The 19,508-nt window shown below is 43.5% G+C and overlaps 1 protein-coding gene across 3 annotated transcripts in view; it reads right to left on the reverse strand.

The window, feature by feature from the left end:
- Window positions 1-200: 200 nt before the first annotated feature.
- The window catches only part of EPB41L1 (erythrocyte membrane protein band 4.1 like 1), a 212,765-nt gene continuing 193,457 nt past the window's right edge, over window positions 201-19,508 (reverse strand). For all 3 annotated transcript variants that reach the window (XM_054979369.1, XM_054979368.1, XM_054979370.1), the window contains 6 exons: window positions 11,604-11,684; window positions 10,125-10,181; window positions 8,399-8,494; window positions 7,760-7,840; window positions 5,262-5,378; window positions 201-3,404 (listed from right to left, as the gene is read on the reverse strand). In XM_054979369.1, the coding sequence (XP_054835344.1) occupies window positions 3,396-3,404; window positions 5,262-5,378; window positions 7,760-7,840; window positions 8,399-8,494; window positions 10,125-10,181; window positions 11,604-11,684 (441 nt within the window). In that variant the 3' untranslated portion in view covers window positions 201-3,395. The remainder of the gene's footprint in view (window positions 3,405-5,261; window positions 5,379-7,759; window positions 7,841-8,398; window positions 8,495-10,124; window positions 10,182-11,603; window positions 11,685-19,508) is intronic.

A 19,508-nucleotide genomic window follows, 5' to 3' on the forward strand; every position in this document is an offset into this window, starting at 1 on the left:
GTGTATGTCATTTTTAACAGGGTCTTCTCTGGAGCTGTTATCACTGTCATCATTCAAAGAGTTCTTCATCCTTCTGTAGAATGTGCCTCCACCTCTATCCAAATATGAAGGGTCTTCAGTTCCAAAGCTACCCCCCCCCCAAAAAAAAGTCTCCACTGCCCTCCCTCCTAAGAGAAAAGTCAGTGCTGGCCACAAAATGGTTGAGCATCAAACACATTTATTTCACTTTTATTGAATACAAGAACAGTGAGCACACACGCATACACCACCAAGCACTGAAGGAGGATATGATTGAAGAGGGTGGGGGGGGACAAAAATAGGAATGGGGCGGACAGTGAAATTAGTGAAGGAATGACAGAGCATTGCAGTTGGTTGGTAAGGTGCTTTTCAAATTAAAAAAGAATTATTAATATTATTCATTCATTCATGCAATTGCAAGGCCAGTTTTGGAATCAACTTGCAGGATTTGGTGCAAATAAGCACTTGCATCTTCCACCACCCCCTTCACTGGAAAGGCCCCAAGAAAAGAAAGAAAAGGGTGACCAACTAGATCAGATGGCAGCAGTAGCGATGATCAAGGTGACAGGAAGTTGTGTTCTTAAAAATTATGCCTGGCTTCAATACTACCACAAATAATAAATATTTTATACATATATGTATATATATAGATATCTATAGATAGGCCACATCTCAGACAAGCTGTGGAAGGAATCCAAAGAAACAAGTCTGTTTTAGTTTTTTCCACTGTTTGCCAGGATTGGATTCTGAGCCTATTGGTTTTGAAGCAGTGCATCTCCACTGATGTTAGTTGCACTCACCCAGATGTACATCAGAATAAGCAGGATCATCTGTCCCATCTAGTTATGAGCTTTTTATTTTCAAAATCAAAACTTTAAAAAGTTGCGAGATCTCCCTTGCCTCCCATAAGGTGGGCAGACGTAATGCCTCACATAATGGTGCTACCAAGATTCTCTGGAATTTGATTTCTTTTTTAATTGAAAGCACAAATGTATCTAGGATGATATATATTTTTCACGTAGATGAGTGTTATTTCTCTCCCTTTCAGTTCTGGAATACTTCATAGGTCCCTAAAAGCATCAGGAAGTAAAAAAGTTAACAAGAGCCAGAAGATAGAATTCAGAGAGAGAAGGTTCTAGAAGAACCACCGGAAGCATTTCAGCATAAAGCCTGTGTTGAGGGTCTCAGTGCTTATGGGGACATGCCTGCATGCCAGAAGTAGATTCAGTTTTAGGGGAGCCATAGTAGCAACTGGAAAGACCAATGACCCAGGACTTAATAGAATGGCAAAATAGCTTACCATATGGGATATCATCCATCTTAACCCAGTGACTTGCATTCCAATCAGGAATGCTATGATATTTTGATCCCAGGTATAGGTACCAATTAGATGTGCTTTTCCAAGTACCAAATGTGTGTTGAGAAAGGAAGATAAAAGACGAGCACAGTTCAGTGTTTGTGGGCCCATCTTTAACATTAGCAGGGTTCACTTGGAAATGGATTCATTTCATTTTGTCATCCTTACATTCTGTATCTGCTCTAATTTTCCTTCTCATGCCATGGATGTAGACAACTCACAGACAGCCACTTAAAAAAAGCGTCCAAAGCCAGGTACCCATCAGTAACATATCATAGTAGTTCGATCTGATGACCTCCTCACCCCCCTGAGCACTGTGTCCGTCCTGAGGACATTGGCTGGTCTGTCCTCTCAAACTTCACAGCTTGCTGCAATTTAGAGGCACTTTCAAAGGACAGAGTAGCATTTGTCTTCATTAATAAACCCTTGTTCTGGTCTATGCAAGCATATGGGTAGATTGTATTTAGAAGGACGCACTGCTGTTTTGTACTATTTCCCCACCCACCGGATAATCACTGCAGACTTTCATGTTATCCTGGAAAAATACAGTCAGGTAGAACCTAGGAGTGGGCTAGCATGCCTCATTCACCATTTCTTTTGGAGTGATTTAAACCTTAGTCAGCACTTCATTTCAGAAGCAGAGCTAAAGAGAGTAGCCGATAGGCTTGAGAGGGATTACTAAATTAATTTTTTTTAAACAAGTTTGAAGAATTGACACATGGAGTACAATAGCTCTACAGCAGCTAAAAGTTTATGTCAGACAGATCAAAATCTTTAAGATCCCATAAGGTTCTGAATGAAGCAACCTAATTCCCTATCTTTAACATGGTCTTGTTTTCTTGGGGCTGGAGGATGAAGGAGACATTGTTAATTGGCACATTTTACCGGCTTTGACTTGGCTGCAGTAACACCCGTCCATTCCGTCTTTATCTATCTTCCCATGCTGCTGAATTCTGCCTTTATCACCAACCAATTACAAGCACTATTGCGTCACTATGCCAGTCTCTTTTGCAAGAGCACAGGTTAGGTGTGTGAAAAATACTGCCCCCCCCCCCCCGAGAGAGAATTAGTGAATTTTTCCTACTCTGTTTTCATGGGGTATCAGCATGATCTAAGAGTCTTGTAATACATCAATCACGGTCAATCAAATAATTATAATGTGAAAATGTCATTGTCATACTTATCAGCACTGTTTAATTTGTTTTAATATCATTCCCCGCCCTCCCCAGTTATATATAATATACATAACTTAAAAGCACATCCATATGAAACCTCTACAGGCTGCATCTTGATCAATGAGAAATCAAATACATACCATTTTGCTTTGCTTTAAGTGAAACTCAGTCAATTATTTTATCAGAACAAGGAATTGGATGAAGGGAGGAAGGATTTTAAAAAATGACCAGTTGGGAAAGTGAACAGAACCAAAAAGGTGAAGCAATAGAAGTGGCATGAAATGGGGAGGAAGAATGATCACCACACATCCCAGATTGGAAAATAATTAAACAAGCATCATACAAGTGAATGGTTTTTGATTCTTTCCTATGCAGGGAATTGTTTCGTGGTTTTGCTTGTTGATTTCTTGCTTTGTTGCAAAGCAATTTTGCTTTTCCATTCAGTGTGCAACAAATGAGTTATGTATCCTTTAAATGTAACATGCAGAACGGTGGTTTATTGTATTGTTAATAATATTATTACCATCATGGTTTTTTTTTAAAAGATCACAGTCCAGTCAATTCTTCAATTTTTTTTTGAAGAGGTGGTTGGTTTTTGTTTTGTTGCTGATGTTGGCTGTTTGTAATTCATCTCCAGCATATAGCAGCAGTGCAAGGATGCATTTTTGTTTCCTGTATATATAATATATAATATATTTGCTATTCCTTTTTTATTTAATTTTTTTGTCTCTCAGCATTATTCTTGCAGCCAGGACGTTCTGCGTCTCATTGAGGATTCCAGCATAAAAGGCCCCTTCTTTACTCCAAAATTAAAATAGAGATGCCAACTTCTAGAAACACAAAGGTCAAGATTCCTGTACAAGGGAATACACATGGATTAAGAAAAGTAAAAAAGAGAGCAGGAAATGTACTGCACCTGTTTTATTAAGGCGACACACAGGATTTTCTCCAATAGTCCATTGTATGGAACAGCTTTAAAATGCAGTGTGAAAAGTTACTCCACTCTAAGCCCCTGAATTCAGTGGGCTTAGATTGAAATAATCCTACGTGGGAATGCACTGTGAGCTGCAGCAGTGCAGATTGGGCCCACTGCAGCTGGAGCAGCTTGCTAGAGCAACATATGAAGTTGTCTTAAGTCAGACCATTAGTCTAGCTAGTCCAATACACACTCCAATTGGAAGCAGTTCTCCGGGATCTCAGGCAGAGGCCCCTTTCACACAACTGATCCTCTGGAGATGCCAAGGATGTAATCTGGCACCTCCTGCATGCAATGCATGTGCTCTATCTATGTGCTCCCCTCCCTTAAAGTGTGCCCAGGTGATGAACAGGCATTGCCATTTAGTCTACGGCAGTAGTTTCAAGCTTCTAACTTCCAGGAAATGCCTTTCCATGTTCATTCACTAAGGCAAGGATTCTTGCACATCAGCTGTGGAATTCCTGTGCATGTATTTTAGGGTGAACTTTCTGTGCAAGGCACGTGCTAGGCCAGCTTGTCCTAAATGGTGTACAAAGTGAACTGAGAGTTCACCCCAGAGAATGTGCCCAACATTCTCCTGCAGCTGAGGTTGGCAGGACAAATTTAGTTAACAGCTTGACCTATACTACTAGTAAACAGAATAGTTTTATTATATCCCCTATCACAGAGTTTCTCGTGCTAGTTTGATTACTATGGGTCTGAGATGTAATGCTGTTGGTTATATTGGTAATTAGATATTGATTATTATTTTCTTGTCTGCTCCTATTGATCATTTTTTACTGTTTTAATTATGTTGTGGGAAGCTACCTAGGCAGCAACATTGTTGAGCACGAGATATAAATTTTTAAAGTCAATAAATGATACCAATCTTCCCTGTGAAAAATATCTGATAAGCACCTGAGAAACCCCAGGGTTTACAAAAACACAATTTGAAAACCACTAGTTCAGACAAACATTTTATTTCAAAAGTTTGCATTTGGCAACCCTTTTGATTAGCAAGCCTAACGCAGCCTTACAGGATTAGTCAAAACTTTGCCATGTGATATGCAGGCCAAAGTTTGGCTCCACTTCACTGATGAGATAGCATCTTTGTGCCTCATCTATTTATGGCTGCTTCTACATGGAGCCTCCACGTCAGATGATTCTCTGTTCTCTTCTTCTTTTCTCGCTTTCCCTGTCCCTGTTCATATCTAGCAATATTTCCCTTCCTTATCCCCTCAAGCCTGCCACCCCCACCCTGCTGTAGAGGGATTTTTGCTGGCTTTTGAAAAAATTATTATAATATTATGACAATACATCTACTACTATCTTTTTTTAAAAGCTGGCAAAAAGACTTCCAGTGGTGTTGGTGGGAATGGCAGGCATATTGCAATAGGGAGAGAAAACGATACTGCATGTGGAAAAGGAGGTTTAGAAATCAGCAGTTTTCCATCTGCATGTGGGCAACCACTTTAACTCTGATGGTTCCATAAAGGTCAGATCAAAGCAGATTCCAAAAACACTGGAGTAGACAAGGAGAAAGCGTGGAAGGCGATGGAAGGAAAAGACAGACAGCATCGTGTGGATGCGAAAAAAAACCCCACTCCAGTTTGAGACCTGGGCTGCGTAACCCTAAGTTACACAGTTCTAAGGCCACTGACTTACAGAGTGTCACTCTGCATAGCATGGCATTACACCTTACTAGGCATGAACAGTCAAAGCAGTTTCTTTGCCTTACTGCAACAACAGGTCACACCTGAGGCTTCTTGTCCTTCTCCTCTGGGGATGGTTCTGTTTCTCGATATACTACAGCTTTGGTTACCAGCATGTCGGGATGCTGCAGCTTTGCCTCCTTGATTGCCAAAGCCAAAGCCTATGGAAAGAAAAACAGCAAGTGTTTCATTCTAGTTCACTCACAGTGTTCTGAGTAGACAACTGAAGAGCACATGGAAACAATAATTAGGAATGTTACTGGAAACACAGAGAACTCTTACTAGTCAAAGTGAAGTCACGTTCTTGTCAAGACTATTCCATTCAAAACTCATGGGGTCGGGTTCTGCAGATACATTCTATTAGGTGCCGGAGAAAAGCACCACAGCTGGCAGAATGGATCCACTGAGATCTGTGAACCTATGGTGCATTCCAACCATTTCTCATATATGTTGTTAAATCTCATGTAATAACAACAATATTTATATGTGGACATTTGCAGCAATTTCATTGGGCTGATATCCCTGCATAGGAGCTAAGCACATTCTGTATATCAGCCTTTACCCTACCTTTAGCTCCCTGCAAGCTCAGAGGTTGTTTTGCATATAAATGTACATTTTTGCTGGAAATTTACATCTCATCATGTGCTGCAGGGCTTTGAAAAGCTCCACTTACTGAAATTTGTGCAACTATTTATGGAAAAGGCGCCCTAGTGATGAAAAGTCTACTATGAAGCTTTAAAAAGAAATCATCTGGGTCTAATAGTGGCACTGCAATGTCAGCATAATAACTTGGCTTTTGCAAATGACTTTGTAAATATATTGCTGTTCTCTGCCAAGAGAATCCATGTTGGATTGATTGGCTAAATAAAAGAGATCATATAAATAGAGAAAAATATGGCAAATCTGACCCTTGGGTAAACCATTATCCCAAATCCAGTCCAGCAATCAACTTGCATAAGTATGATCTCTTTGCGAGTTTAGGAAAAATAAAAGCGAATGTTGTGCACATGATTCCCGTGTCTGGAACCTACTCCTGGGCTTGCATCCATGTTCCTCTATTAGCCTTGCGTGTACAGCACTGAAAATAAAGTCATTGCTCCCATTTTCAACAGCAGTACTCATCTGCTTGGAAGATGGGCAGAGTAAGACTGAGCCTGGGACCCGACACTTTCACTTTGCCCATGTAACAGATGAATGATGCTGTCAAATCTCATCAGCATGAATGCACATACAATCATTTTTTTGAAGGATTATGGCTTACACTGAAATTTGATCAATGAAACAATTTTATAACCTCCTTAACAACTTATAAAATAATGCTTTTCCTCGTAAAGAATGAAAGATCCCCATCAGTCATCAGAAGCACCATGTTTCTTGTATTTATATTGGCGCACACACTTTCTTACACAGCACGATTAGGCTCTATCCTTGCTGCAAAGCTGCTATGTTCAGCAGGCCATTATTTAAAGAGACAACCAGTTACAAATCATATAAATAAATCATAAATAATGCTGTGTTTAAAACAAATCCTACGGTTTGGTGTTTGTCTAAATAGTCCTTAGAAACATGAACAGCCGTCAGCATACACACATGAAGCTGCCTTATACTGAATCAGACCTTTGGTCCACCAGGGTCAGTACTGTCTGCTCAGACTTGCAGTGGCTTTCCAGGGTGTCAGGAAGAGGTCTTTCACATCAACTACTGTCAGGTCCTTTTAACTGGAGATGCTGGAGATTTTAACTGGAGATTGAACCTGGGACGTTCTGCATGCAGAGCAGAGGTTCTTCCACTGAGCCACAGCCCCTCCCGAGTGGCTGCTTGATTACTGCTTGATACTTTCTTTTTTTACTTTTTTCTGGGGTGAGTGTTGGGCAGAGCAGGAAAAGAGGCAGGCACCAGAAAGGAGCACAGGAAAGAAAAAGCGCCTGATAATGCTGATCCCAGTGAGCACCTGTCTACAAAAGCCTAAAAGATTCTATATGGCATCATGAACATTGGTATCTAAAACTTATAGCATACCCCTCCTGAGGCTGCATAAAAGCAGTCAGTTTATTCAGTTTTAAATCAACCTGTTTCTATGCTTATATGAACTAATTAGCACTAAGCATTAAGAATGGTTTGACAAAAGCCCCATACAATACAATCCTAAGCACTGTTACACCCTAAGCCCATTGACTTCAGCAGACTCGATTTAGAATTGCACTGCTAGAGATTTCATGGCAGATGTGACATTTGAACGATGGACTTCCTGATTCATTGATCAGTGTCTAAGCCACTGGTTTCTAAATTCTAAGTCATCTGTTTCTAAGTCAAATGCCCAGATGTCACAGGGGAGATCAGCTCTAGAGATTGCACTCTACAATCACAGGGAACCCTAATGTCATCGCCATCCCTCTTCATATTCTGAAGTAGAACCAACTGTATGGGGAAGGATGGATTTGGGAATTCTAGCCGTCTTAGCTGTCCTGTAATACTGGGAATGGAAGGCTTGGTTAAGGACTTCCTAACAGTGCTGACAGTCTCCCACAGACTTCTTTCATACCTGATCCTGGTCCACATCTTCATCTCCTGTTATGATGATTCGCTTTTCTATTCTCGTTTCAGAAAATCCTCCTTTCACAGTCTGGAATAAAGAAAGAAATGTCATACAGCATTTTTCAGTTTGTAAAATGATAACTCCTACTTTACTCAGCCCCATCAACCACAAGGGCCGTTTCCACATGACTTACCTGCCTGCGGAACATCGCGCGAAAGACCCAGAAGACAGCATGAAATCTTGCGTGAAATCGTGCCAGGAAGACGCTGTTATCCGGGAGTTTTGCATGAAATCGAGTCTTCCAGGTGCAATTTCACGCGAGAAGACACTGTCTTCCTGGTCTTACGTGTGATGTTCCGCAGGCAGGTAAGTCGTGTGGAAATGGCCAAGGTCTGTTACTATGATTCTGCTTTCCAAGAGATGGGTCTGGGATAAGAAAGAACAATTTGTTCAAAGCCATTCATTGTAATTACATATATGATACGTAATTGCAAGAAAAATAGACAGCTTAGATAGCTTTCCGTTGCCTCTTATTTCACCTTGTGCACGAGGTATTAAACTCCCAATGCATTGTGATATTCATTAAAACATACTGCATAACATTTGAAGGTGCTTCAATACTGTGCCCTCCTGACCCACTCTTACCTTGGTAACATGGGTAGTTGTGGAGGTGGAGAGAGTTTCAGCTGTGGCCCCAAATAGGCTGGTGAAGGCTTCTTTCCCAACAGCACTGCTGGTGATCTACAAACACATACAAAACACCATCAATGTCAACCAATGAGTCTAACAAATTCTATTTCATTTTAAAACACAGAGGCTTGGTAAGTCTTCATTATTTGGAAATTCTGAGGACATCTTCCATCCATCGTCTTTATGATACGTTCCTTTCACCTGCTCCTCATCAAGAAAAGTTTGTTGCTCAGTGACTCATTACCTGTTTTGCACGTGGAAGGAACCAAATTCAGCCCTTGGCATCTTCGACTGAAAAGCCCTGGGCAGGGCTTGCAGCTGAATGTATGCAAAGTTTCAGCAACAAACCTCCTGGATCAGCTGACCAGTGATGGTACATGGGTTGTCTAGCAATTCCCAAAATGGCAGCCAAGATCTCACAATACTATGTTGCAAGATTTGTCAACATTTATAGACTTCAGTTTTGTGGTGTTTTAACCCTGCTAATTTTTAAGTTACAGATAGAAACATTTCCCTTATCCATCCTTGGTGCTATTGTGAGGATTTATCTCTATTCCCTTTCCCACTTAACTTATCGACTAAATGTTACATTCCTGGCATATATTCTTTAATAATAACAGTCATTTGTCTACTTTTGTACTCCATATTCTTTCCATATTCCATCTTATTTCTTGTCTCGTCAATATGGGGCAAACAATTTGTCCCTTATTCTGCATAACTTTAAGTACTTCTATAAGCATTATATACATTCACTGTAAGTCAATCAATTTAACTCATACTCTATATGTTACTCTTTACTTCCTTCTATCTTATATTCATTCTGTCTTAGTTATATAATTTCTCCATTATACAATTATCTGCCAGAAATAAAATTAGTTGATTTCTATCCTTATAATTATAAGGATAAAAAAAACTCTGAACTTCACTGGACTGCTCATAATGGAATGGAGTCTGATCCAATGACCAGTCAAACGGATCTCTAATCTCTCTACTTCTTACATTGTTTTCTGAGAAAAGATAGTAAGCACTGAGAAAGCCATGCTGATAATCTTTCATTTTCCCAACTGAAGAGGCTTTATAATTATGACAGCCTGTGGTCAAATAAATTTAATTGTATGACTTCATGAGTAGCTGTCAAGCAGCTGGTGCATGAGTTAGATGATTGTAGAGGGCAGAGAAACTGGCTTTTTCTAGTTGTTTGTCCATTTTTTTATCTGAGGCTCATGGCTGCCAATGAGAAATATAGCAGAATTTCTGCTACCAAACCCTATTGTGTCTCTTTCACTCAATGTCCTAACAGTTGTTCAGTGAATGTTCTAGCTGTTGATTATAATGTATTTTCACTTGCACTGTGTAATCCTCTTTGGATTGCAGTGAGAAAGGCAAACTATAAATTAATCATCATCATCTTCCAATAAACATGTTTTGTATCTGCTTATTCTGTGCAGCACCAAAGCCTCAGATATTGCCCCAATGGGCTTACACTAGCCTTGTGCACAACTAGCCTCGTATCTTGCTGCTTCTGTTTTCTCAAACCCCACTGAACCTTGTTTCCCCATTATTCACAGTGGAATGAAGACAGGAGGGTACAAATGGTGGTTGTAGCATTGCATTATCTTTACACTACATTTCAAGGTATCTTTTTTCTAAAAGATTCAGGAATATATTAAAAAACACTCACTGGAGAGATGGAGCGAAATTCTGTTGTTCCCTTCCCAGGCCTTGGGGTGGTATGATCCTGCAAAACACAATGTTTACACTGCAGTCAAGGTATAAGGAAATACCTAATTAGATAAGGTACCTAATAAGACAAGGGGGCTCTTACCAGGCCATTGGCTGGACATAGCTGAAACTTTCGAAAGTCCCGTCCTCTAACTTACTATTATCTGCCTCAGCCTGCATATTTCACCTCTCCCCATTCTCCTGAGGATCAACAGATGAGGAAGGTTCTCAACTAGAGGGACCAAGAAGTTTGGCTTGGAGCCACCGGAACGTTTCTGAGGGCAGAAGGATTTTCATCCATGGAGTACACCTTTCTCATCCTGATGCAGCTGAAAATGCTCCCCTAGTGCGGTTTCTGGTTACCCCTTGTTCCCAGAAACAGCATTTCAAGGGAATTGGGGCTGCAGTTGGAGGGAGAAGCAAGAAAGTCACGCTGCAGGTGACAATCCTTCCATCTTGAAAAATGCTCCAGTGGATCTACGCCTTTCATCTATAGCACAGCTGAAATGCTGCTCAAATATTTTCATATGAACAGTTGAAAACCTCCCAGGGTTTTCAGCTTTTCATATGGGATTTTTCTAATACCTTAATTTTCTAAATTAGAAGCAGGCTACAATTGAGTCTATAAAGCAATGCAAGTACACCTTTCCCCTGCCCAAGCACTCATCTCCATAGCCTTTACTTATGCAGGTTTCAGGTAAAATAATAAGTAATATATATATTTTCAAAATAAATAATCTTCTTTAAAGCGTGTTTTAATTTTTTGCATGCTGCTTTTTATGTTTTGCTGTCTATGGGGGCTTCAGCCTGAAAGGTGAGTCATAAATATTTTTTTTAAAGAAATTGAAAGGTACATACTAAACCTTTACTGGGTGTTTTGCTGTAACACGTAACTTTTGTTAACCATCTTATGCTATCTGCGGTCCTATGGAAAACTATCAGTGTAAAAGATCCAGAAAGAAGGTAAAGCAGCTCAAGGGAGAAATTAGATAAGGCCAAATAAACCTGCAACTAGGTTCACCTATTGTTTTTAAAATGGCCACTGCAGCCATGAAGGGACTTGAGGAAATGTGGTTCAGGTCATTGCTCTGAGAGATACAAATTTCCCTCTCCTCCCAAGTGGCCCTTTGCCCCACAAAGGAAAGCATACAGGTATTCACATGCTACCGGGGCATAAAGAGCAGCACCAGAGGAGCGATAAAGATTGAATAATCAGAAAAGGAAAGGATTAACTCCCCTCCACAGACTGAAGCTCTGATCTGAATGACCGCCAATACCCAGGGTTGCTATTACTATTTTTAAATACAGGAAATCCTATTCTTATATCTTCTGGGTCAATGCTCAAGAGAACTTGAGATATAAACTTAAGAAGAAGAGGAAGGAATTCAAAAAAGAGGAGAGTTTCATGCCTCATCTGCCTTTCCCTATGGACACTTACTGAAGACGTAGATACGGTTTCTGTGCTAACAACATGGGAAGTGGTTATTGTCTCTTTTCCGCCTGTGGTGGTTCCATCAACCTGAAAATGAAAGCAGAAAAGAGGGGGAATCAGAAACAGCAGACTTTGCCATTTTTTACTCTATTACTTGCCAATAAAGACTCACTGCTTAATTCTCCACCCAGTTATGGTAAATGCACGGTCCTTGGATAATATAGTCCCAAGCTAAGTATGCCGGCTGTGATTTGGTTATAGAGTGGGACACCTAGGCTTCAGATGTCTGGAAAGAACGGCACTGTTTTAAACACAAACACATACCCAGAGTCAAAGCAAGTATATTTTATTTAAAGTGAAGTAGGCCTATAACTGAGTTCCCCATTGCCAGGAAAGCAAATTGGAGGATATCCTCCTCACAAGCTACTTATCCCCCATCCCTTCTACTTCAGCAAAAGCTCAGCAGCCCTGTAAATTCAGCCACTGTCTCGCGAACTTCTGTTGCCAGCCCTCTCAGAGAATTATGGTGGGAAACATGGAGAGTCGGCTGAAGTGTTTCCACCAGGCCCACTCAGAGAGCCTGGAATGGGCCTGATCCTGGGGTGGAAAATCCCTCAGGAAGAGACTTGGGGAGAGGTCCCTTTTGACCTTTCCCCCCAACCTCCTTACTTTATTTGTGGAATTGATGCCTGTTGTTCTTATATTTTTTGTCTACACGTGTGTGACAGTCCTGCCCCGCTTTTCAGGGCACTCTGCCCCGTATATTGCCCCTCTAGCTGCCCCTCCTTCAGTTTTCTTTTTCAGTGGGGAGATGTCGAATTTTTACATTTTTTTCTTTTTGTATTGTCGAAGGCTTTCACGGCCGGAGAACGATGGTTGTTGTGGGTTTTCCGGGGTGTATAGCTGTGGTCTTGGCGTTGTAGTTCCTGACGTTTTGCCAGCAGCTGTGGCTGGCATCTTCAGAGGTGTAGCACCAAAAGACAGAGATCGTGACACTGAGAGATCTCTGTCTTTTGGTGCTACACCTCTGAAGATGCCAGCCACAGCTGCTGGCGAAACGTCAGGAACTACAATGCCAAGACCACGGCAGTACAGCCCGGAAAACCCACAACAACCATTTTTTCTTTTTGTTCATTCTTTCCCCCAACTTCCATTTACCAATGGCCTACCTCACAGGGTTGGTGGTGACTTTTCATGTAGGCTATTGAACTTCTTCCAACCCATCCAGAGAGACTTTTCATTACCTGTTTTGTTTTTATCAGGGTGGCTTGTCCCCCAACAAGCACCTCCTCAGGAAGATGTCCTTTTTATGCAATTTTTCTGGCCTTTTTTTTTGTAGGTGTATGTTTAGGGATGTGCATGGAGCATCCCAAAGTGACAATCCTGGGGTGTCTTGGAGATCCACATCAGCCATATGATTCTCTGAGACCATGGCACCCTCACCCAGCTCCCTGCACAGAAGGTTCTCTTGGGTAGTTGGTCCCCCAACCCATTTCTGCTCTGCAGCTTGGGATAGTGGGTGGATATGGGAGGGATGGCACAGACAGACTGCACACTACTGAAACCATGGGATCAATGGTTATCAAAGGGAGGTGGAAAGGGAGGGATCCACTTACTACTCTTATTCTGACTGATTAGAAGCTCTCTGAAAAGTGATCCTGATGTTCCTGATAATTGTGCATGGATGTGTAAAAGAAGTGTATCCCCAGAAATCTAAAGAATGATAGACATGCTCTTCCAACTGAGCTGCTTCGCTTGACCTGAGTCGCACTCTGTCCTGGTATATCAGTACACATTTAACCCTGAAATAAAACTACTGCTATGGGATTTATTCCTCAAGAAATCTGGACTCTGGTTCATCTTTTAACTTTCATCAGGTGAACTTGCTTTAGAAGCCTGGTAGAAACTTATGGACACTTTAACTCTGTGGCTAATGACTGTGGATGCCACCCAGAAGTTTGATGTATTTCCTGTTGCTTCCTTGGGATTTTTTGTGGCCTACGACACCGTTATGTATGCAAAAGACTCTAAACAATGTGTGAATGGAACTGAGTGGGAAACTGAATATCCAAGGTTGTAAACACCAGCAAGATATTGGGTTCATTTGCAGTGACCAAAGTCTACAGGTTCACCAAGACTGTTTCTCTATAACCACTGCTGAATACTCTTTTAACAGCATAGAACAATGTAAATCATCCATTGTTTATCTAGGTAAGGTTCTATTTGCATCATAACTCACTGTGAATTTGTTTTTATTAATAACCAAACTATATTTATTATGCTTCTTACAGTAAATAGATGTTTTTGTAGGGTTAGTATAAATATAGGATGTGATTTTGTCATTCAAGTTTCCCATTAGACTGCTCAGCATACAATAGTCACCTCTTCTTTTTATGAAAATGCTTCTCCTGTTTCTTTAGGTGTAGGTTTGGAATTAAGAAACTTTTGACCCATCCCTCTTTGGAACAGGAGTTATTCAAAGCTAAGGAGATGGGACAAAAGGCTATTTTAGAAGTAGAACCTGCCAATGCTCACATTACACAGATCTTAGCAAAGGAAAAACTGCTGGTGATCAGGCATGGTGGGAAACTTTGCTTGGATGGTCCCCTACTACCACAGGAGCTTTCAATGTGATGTTTCACCAAACTGTTGTGATATTAGTGTTTCAAGAGGTTATATTGCTTACCATGTCTGTCATCTTAAAATACCTATGGAAACAAGCCTTCAAACTACAGGCTCTTAAAGAGAAGGAATGTCTGACATCCCACAACAAAGCCTGACACATTCTCATGACTTGCGAACCCTCATTTTTGTTGAAGACCTGGGTTCAAGGGGGCGGGGATATGTTGCCAGCCCTCTCCATTTTTACCTGCACCCCTCCCCACACTCCCAGCCTGAATGTACTTTTGAAGAAAAAGACTTTTTGCAGGAGAAACGGAAAAACAGGACTAATGAAATCAAGCACCACCAGTTTGGAAGACAAAGGCACCTCCCCCTGTACTGTCTGGCATGTGCTAAGCAATCACTGACCATTAATGTAATCTGGACAAGTGGTCTCAGACAGTTTGGGATCCTCAATTCAAATCTTCCCACTGTTTCCAAAATAACTGCCACAGAAATGGCTCAGTGTCATACCTTCAGTTAACCCCTAGCATTTGGAAAGGACTTTCTATTCTGAACTCTGGCTAGTTTTACTTGTTTCCTCAACCAGACATTTTGCTAAAAGATTTTCTGTGTGATTTTCTGGTGTGTTTGTTCAGAATTACTTGTACATTTATGATTGGTTGTGCAGGCACACCTGATTCTTTGATAAGCTCCTAAAAGTTAAACAGTAAGTTTGATAGTTTTAGTTGTACAAATGGTTTTAAACTGATTTCTGTGAAGGCTTAATCTGCTTTGGGAAGGAATCCTCTGCTCTTACATCTTTCTGGAGTTCTCTCTCTCCTCTCTGCTAACAAGAGTGAAGGCCACCTCTCCCTCACCCCACCCCAGTAGGCACCCCATCCCTCCGATTATTTCCATGCAAATGAAGTTATCCCAAATTGTAATTAGAAGTTAGCCCTTTTGGCTAACTATGACTCTCACAGGCCATGGAACTAAGAGATCTTGATTAGCCTGAATGCCGCAGCTCCTGTCCCCGAAGAGTATATGTGTGCTCAGCTATAACCCTGAAAGGAACTCAGGGCAGGAGCTATGTTTTCTGGTCACCTCCGTAACTTCTCAGGCCGTATGCTGTCTGGGATTTCAGGAGAGAAAGAGGGAGCACTTTTGATATCAAACAGACCTTAAAATCAGGCTTCAGGAACAGAAAAGCTGACTCACAGACAGGATGATAGCCAGACTCCCCTGGGGGCCTGGACACTCCCTTTACAATAGTTCTATTCTTTGACTTCCTGAGGGTCATCACAATTCAAGCCATGTTTAAAGATCAGTGTTTGCTGAGCAAAAATTTTCCAGAACCATCAAGGAATCTACTTTACAATGCAGAGTTCCCTGAGCTAATTAATCATAAGGAAGACTAGAACATCAGCCATCTCCTGGCCTTTGTTAAGTCAATCAAGCCTTTATCCAACAGGCTTAAGCGGGCCAATTGTCAGGTAAACTAGTCATGTCCATATTTGGAATTTTCTCTATCTTCCACTCCCCTAAAATTAAAATCTTCCAATCAGATTCAAAGTTTCTAGCCTAGAACCATTTCTATCACACCAGAGACACTGTCTTCCTCTCAATGCAACTAGAGGTGTATAAAAGCCACCTCTCAGCCCCCAAACATTTGTAGCTGGTTTCCGGATCCTACCTGCTACCCTAGCCCCATAAGTGGCTTACCTAGCTGAAATCACTTACTGTGCAATCCTAAATGGGGGTGTGGAAAGTGCACAGGGTTTAAACAGCACTTACATGGACGTAACCACCTCTCTGCCAGCGCCCGCTCGAGGCGCACTACCGCAGATACATCACGGCTGGCGGGCATGCTTGGCAGAGGGAGAAGTGTGGCACAAGTTCCACCCTCCTTGCGAGGCAGGCCTGCCTCACCTCAGCCAGGGCCTTTTTGGTCCTGGTTCCAACCTGGTGGAACTCTCTGTCTAGTAAGACCAGGGCCTGGTAGGATTTACTGTCGTTTCGCTGGGCCTGTAAGACAGAGATGTTCTGCCAGGCTTAAGGCTGAGGTTAGGCTGGCCACTGCTGGCCTGGTAGAAGACAAGTGAAGATCTGAGCCCTCTCTATTAGAATTGTCCACCATCTAATTATTCTCAATTGGCAGATCAACTGCCTCGAATTAATGAATCTGACTAGTGAATTTGACTGTTGCTATTTTGGGTGTCAACTGTTTTATATTTATATTTCATACTATACTGGTTTTGCTACTGTTGTTTTTACTTAATGTGATGTGCCCTGGGCCTGCCTCCAGCATGGGAGGGGGTGGGGTGGGGGGCGTGGCCGTGGGTTAGTTGGCTTAGGAGGCATAGCCCAAGGGCACCCATTGAACAGGAAAACTCGGGCCACCCTCCTGGCACCCCACCACACCCACATGGCCTGAACGGGGCATAGGATGGCAACTACCACAGGGATCAATCTGCGTGCACTTCTGGGGTGGGCGAGCCCCCCTTCCCGCACCTAACATGCTGCCCACGCACCCTACATAACCTCCAGCTGCACTGCTCATGAACTCAGTTAAGTGGGCAGCAGCCAGAGGCTTTGTCTGACAGCCTCCTGCCACGCGGACTGTGTGTGCAAGGCAGGAAAGTGGGCACTCATGGTGTCGGGTCATGAGTGCACTGGGGGGACTTAGCGGAAAATTGGGAGCACTTTGTGCTCACTCAAGGGAAGAAGAGCAAAGCCCAGAATGTCTGACTAACAACCACCACCCAAGTTCCCTTTCAGGTTATCTGACTTCGGAGTCCGAGCTCGGGAAGGGACAAGGGAGCACTGACAGGTGAGGAGGAGGTGGGGCAGTGGCTACCCCGGCTCGCTAATTCATGTCAGCTGCCCCCTCTCACCTGAACCCTCCCAAATACCAGCCTCTGCAGGTGAGGCTCCCAGGTGGGGGAGTCAGTGGCAGCGGCTGGCTGCCATGGAGATAGTTGCCCAGAAAACTGCTCTTGACACAGTCATTGGGGAGGGCAGCAGCTACCCATTTAGGGGCTCTGTTCAGACTTCCTCAACCGAGGCTCCTCCCAGCAGAGGAGGAAGTGCGGCTGCAGGTCAGGTTGACAGGTTGTTCGTAACTCCCTGTTGATGGAGGGTGCCCAGCCCCTTGACTTTCTCCCTCACAGGGTAAGACCATTCTGATGCACAGCGCTTTCTCACCAGAGGGTCACGCATCATCTGGCTGCAGGCTGGATCTGTGATACTGGAGCTGCTGCAGCCACTCCCACCCCTGGACACCCTCCCAGAATGTGGCAGACAGGGCTCGGGCTTAGACAGGGCTGGGTCTCTTGCCACATGTGTCTTTCTGTTGCAGGCAGGTCACAACTCGTCAGGGAGGTCAAGGAGCATGGCTGTTCCAGCCCCCGGTGATCCTCCACGAGTGCCATTCAGGTCCAATCCAGGGAACAGTTTCCCAAAGAAGCCCACATCTCAACCTTGCCCCTATGAGGATAGGATGAGGGATGGATTTTGTGGCTCTGATTGTGTGCAAACTACGTTTGCTCCCTTTCCAACTGAGGGATATTGGCAGAAAACACGACCAGAGAACCTCTTCACCTTTTCCAGTTTACTAAAGTATGTGTTGAAAAACAGAAAACCTGCCTGTCTGTTTGCTTGTTTCCTGACAATGACAGTAGCCCCCATCCCAACTCCCCATAGAGATGTCACACATCCCCACAAATGTTTCCTGGCTCAGGGCTGAGATGGATGGGGTGGGTTCTGCTGCCAGAAGGAGCAGGTGTCAACTGGCACACACCCAGCTTACCTGCCCCCTTCCCTCCCTCAATGTAACTTCAGGCAGGGAGATGGGGATTGAAGTGTGGGCCATGAATGTCTGGCAGGGCAGAGGGGAGGCACCGCTGAGGACTTTCGTTCTCTGACAGACTGAGCTGCTGGCATCTGATAAGCCAGGCAGATGACCACTGCATGCAGGAGAAGGGTGAGGTTGCTGCCGAGAGGTGGGGGGATGTGGAGTGACATCCTGGGGGATCTCTGGGGCTCCTCCTCCGGGAGGATGGACCACCCTCCTTTTCACTGTTTGCAGAGGCAATGATGGATTTGGGAAATCTGGTGCAAGGAGGGGGGTGGACGATGGCCCCTGGAGCAGTTTCTCTGCTCTCGCAGGCCATCAGTCCACTCTGGGGGGCGTCACCCTAGGACCGGAGCATGGCTCTCGAGGTCCAACCAGTGTTCTCCTCGCATCTTTGTGATGTAGTGATATGTTCAATTGGCGCTGCCACAAGTCTGTGGGCACTTTTCACTCCCATCACCTCCAATGGGCTTTCTGGCCTCTTGCATGGTTTCCATTGGACATTTCTGTCACTCATTGAAGTACCTGCTCCCCACACCTGCTTCTCCAGAACCTGGAGGTTGATCCCAAGTGCTGCAGGCTGTGAGAACGACCCTCACTGGGTCCTGCCACCTTTCTGGTCTTGCTTTTCAGAGAGGGGGAACCTGTTTCTCGTGGTGGTGGCGGCGGCGGCAGCAGGGATTTGCAGGTGCACGGAGATGCAGCCACCATCCTGGCCCTCATCAGAAATGGGGGCTGGACGTGCAAGAGGGTGGGTGCCCTATCCACACCCTCAGTGTTACCTCTGCCCCTGCCCCCCCGGCAGGGTGGCAGGGATGCCTGCTCCCTGACGGGGGCAGGTGTTAGTAGGCAGTGGGCATCGCGGCCTCCCGATTGGCTGCATCGCTGCTCACACCTCACCCACCTGTTATGGGAGTGGTGCGGCCATTGGCTCGTGTGGGCGGGATTGTCAGGGAAACAGCGGGCGGGTGCTCTTAACAGCGGCCGCACCTCACCTTGCTGAGCTCTGGCGCCAGCATGGCTCTCCTGCAAAAGTCCTTATTTTCCAATTCACACAGCTCCACGCAGAGAGCTAACATTTTTCTTTTCTCTGCTAGTCAGCAAGACTAGATACTTAGTTCTCTTCTGTCCTGTTCCCCATTTCTCGCCAAATTTACACTTTGAAGTTAGAGGTAAATGATGCTGCAATTGGTATTGGAATATGTATTGTCGATCAGCAGCAACCAAGGTATTGGAATAGTTTTATTTGATGTTTTCTGGGTATTGTTGAGAAAAGTCCTAGTTGCTTGTGCTTTGTTTTAATATTTGCTAACAGGATAAGTCCCCCCTTCCTAATATTGTGCCTGATCCCCCCAATAAACTCCATATTCCTATTTTCAAACCTTTAAAATCTGTTTCTCCTGTCCTTTTCCTGCTGACTCACTCTCCTCACAGCCACCTCAATAGGTAGAGAT

This window comes from Eublepharis macularius, chromosome 5 (assembly GCF_028583425.1).
Source record: "Eublepharis macularius isolate TG4126 chromosome 5, MPM_Emac_v1.0, whole genome shotgun sequence".
Classification (NCBI taxonomy): domain Eukaryota; kingdom Metazoa; phylum Chordata; class Lepidosauria; order Squamata; family Eublepharidae; genus Eublepharis; species Eublepharis macularius.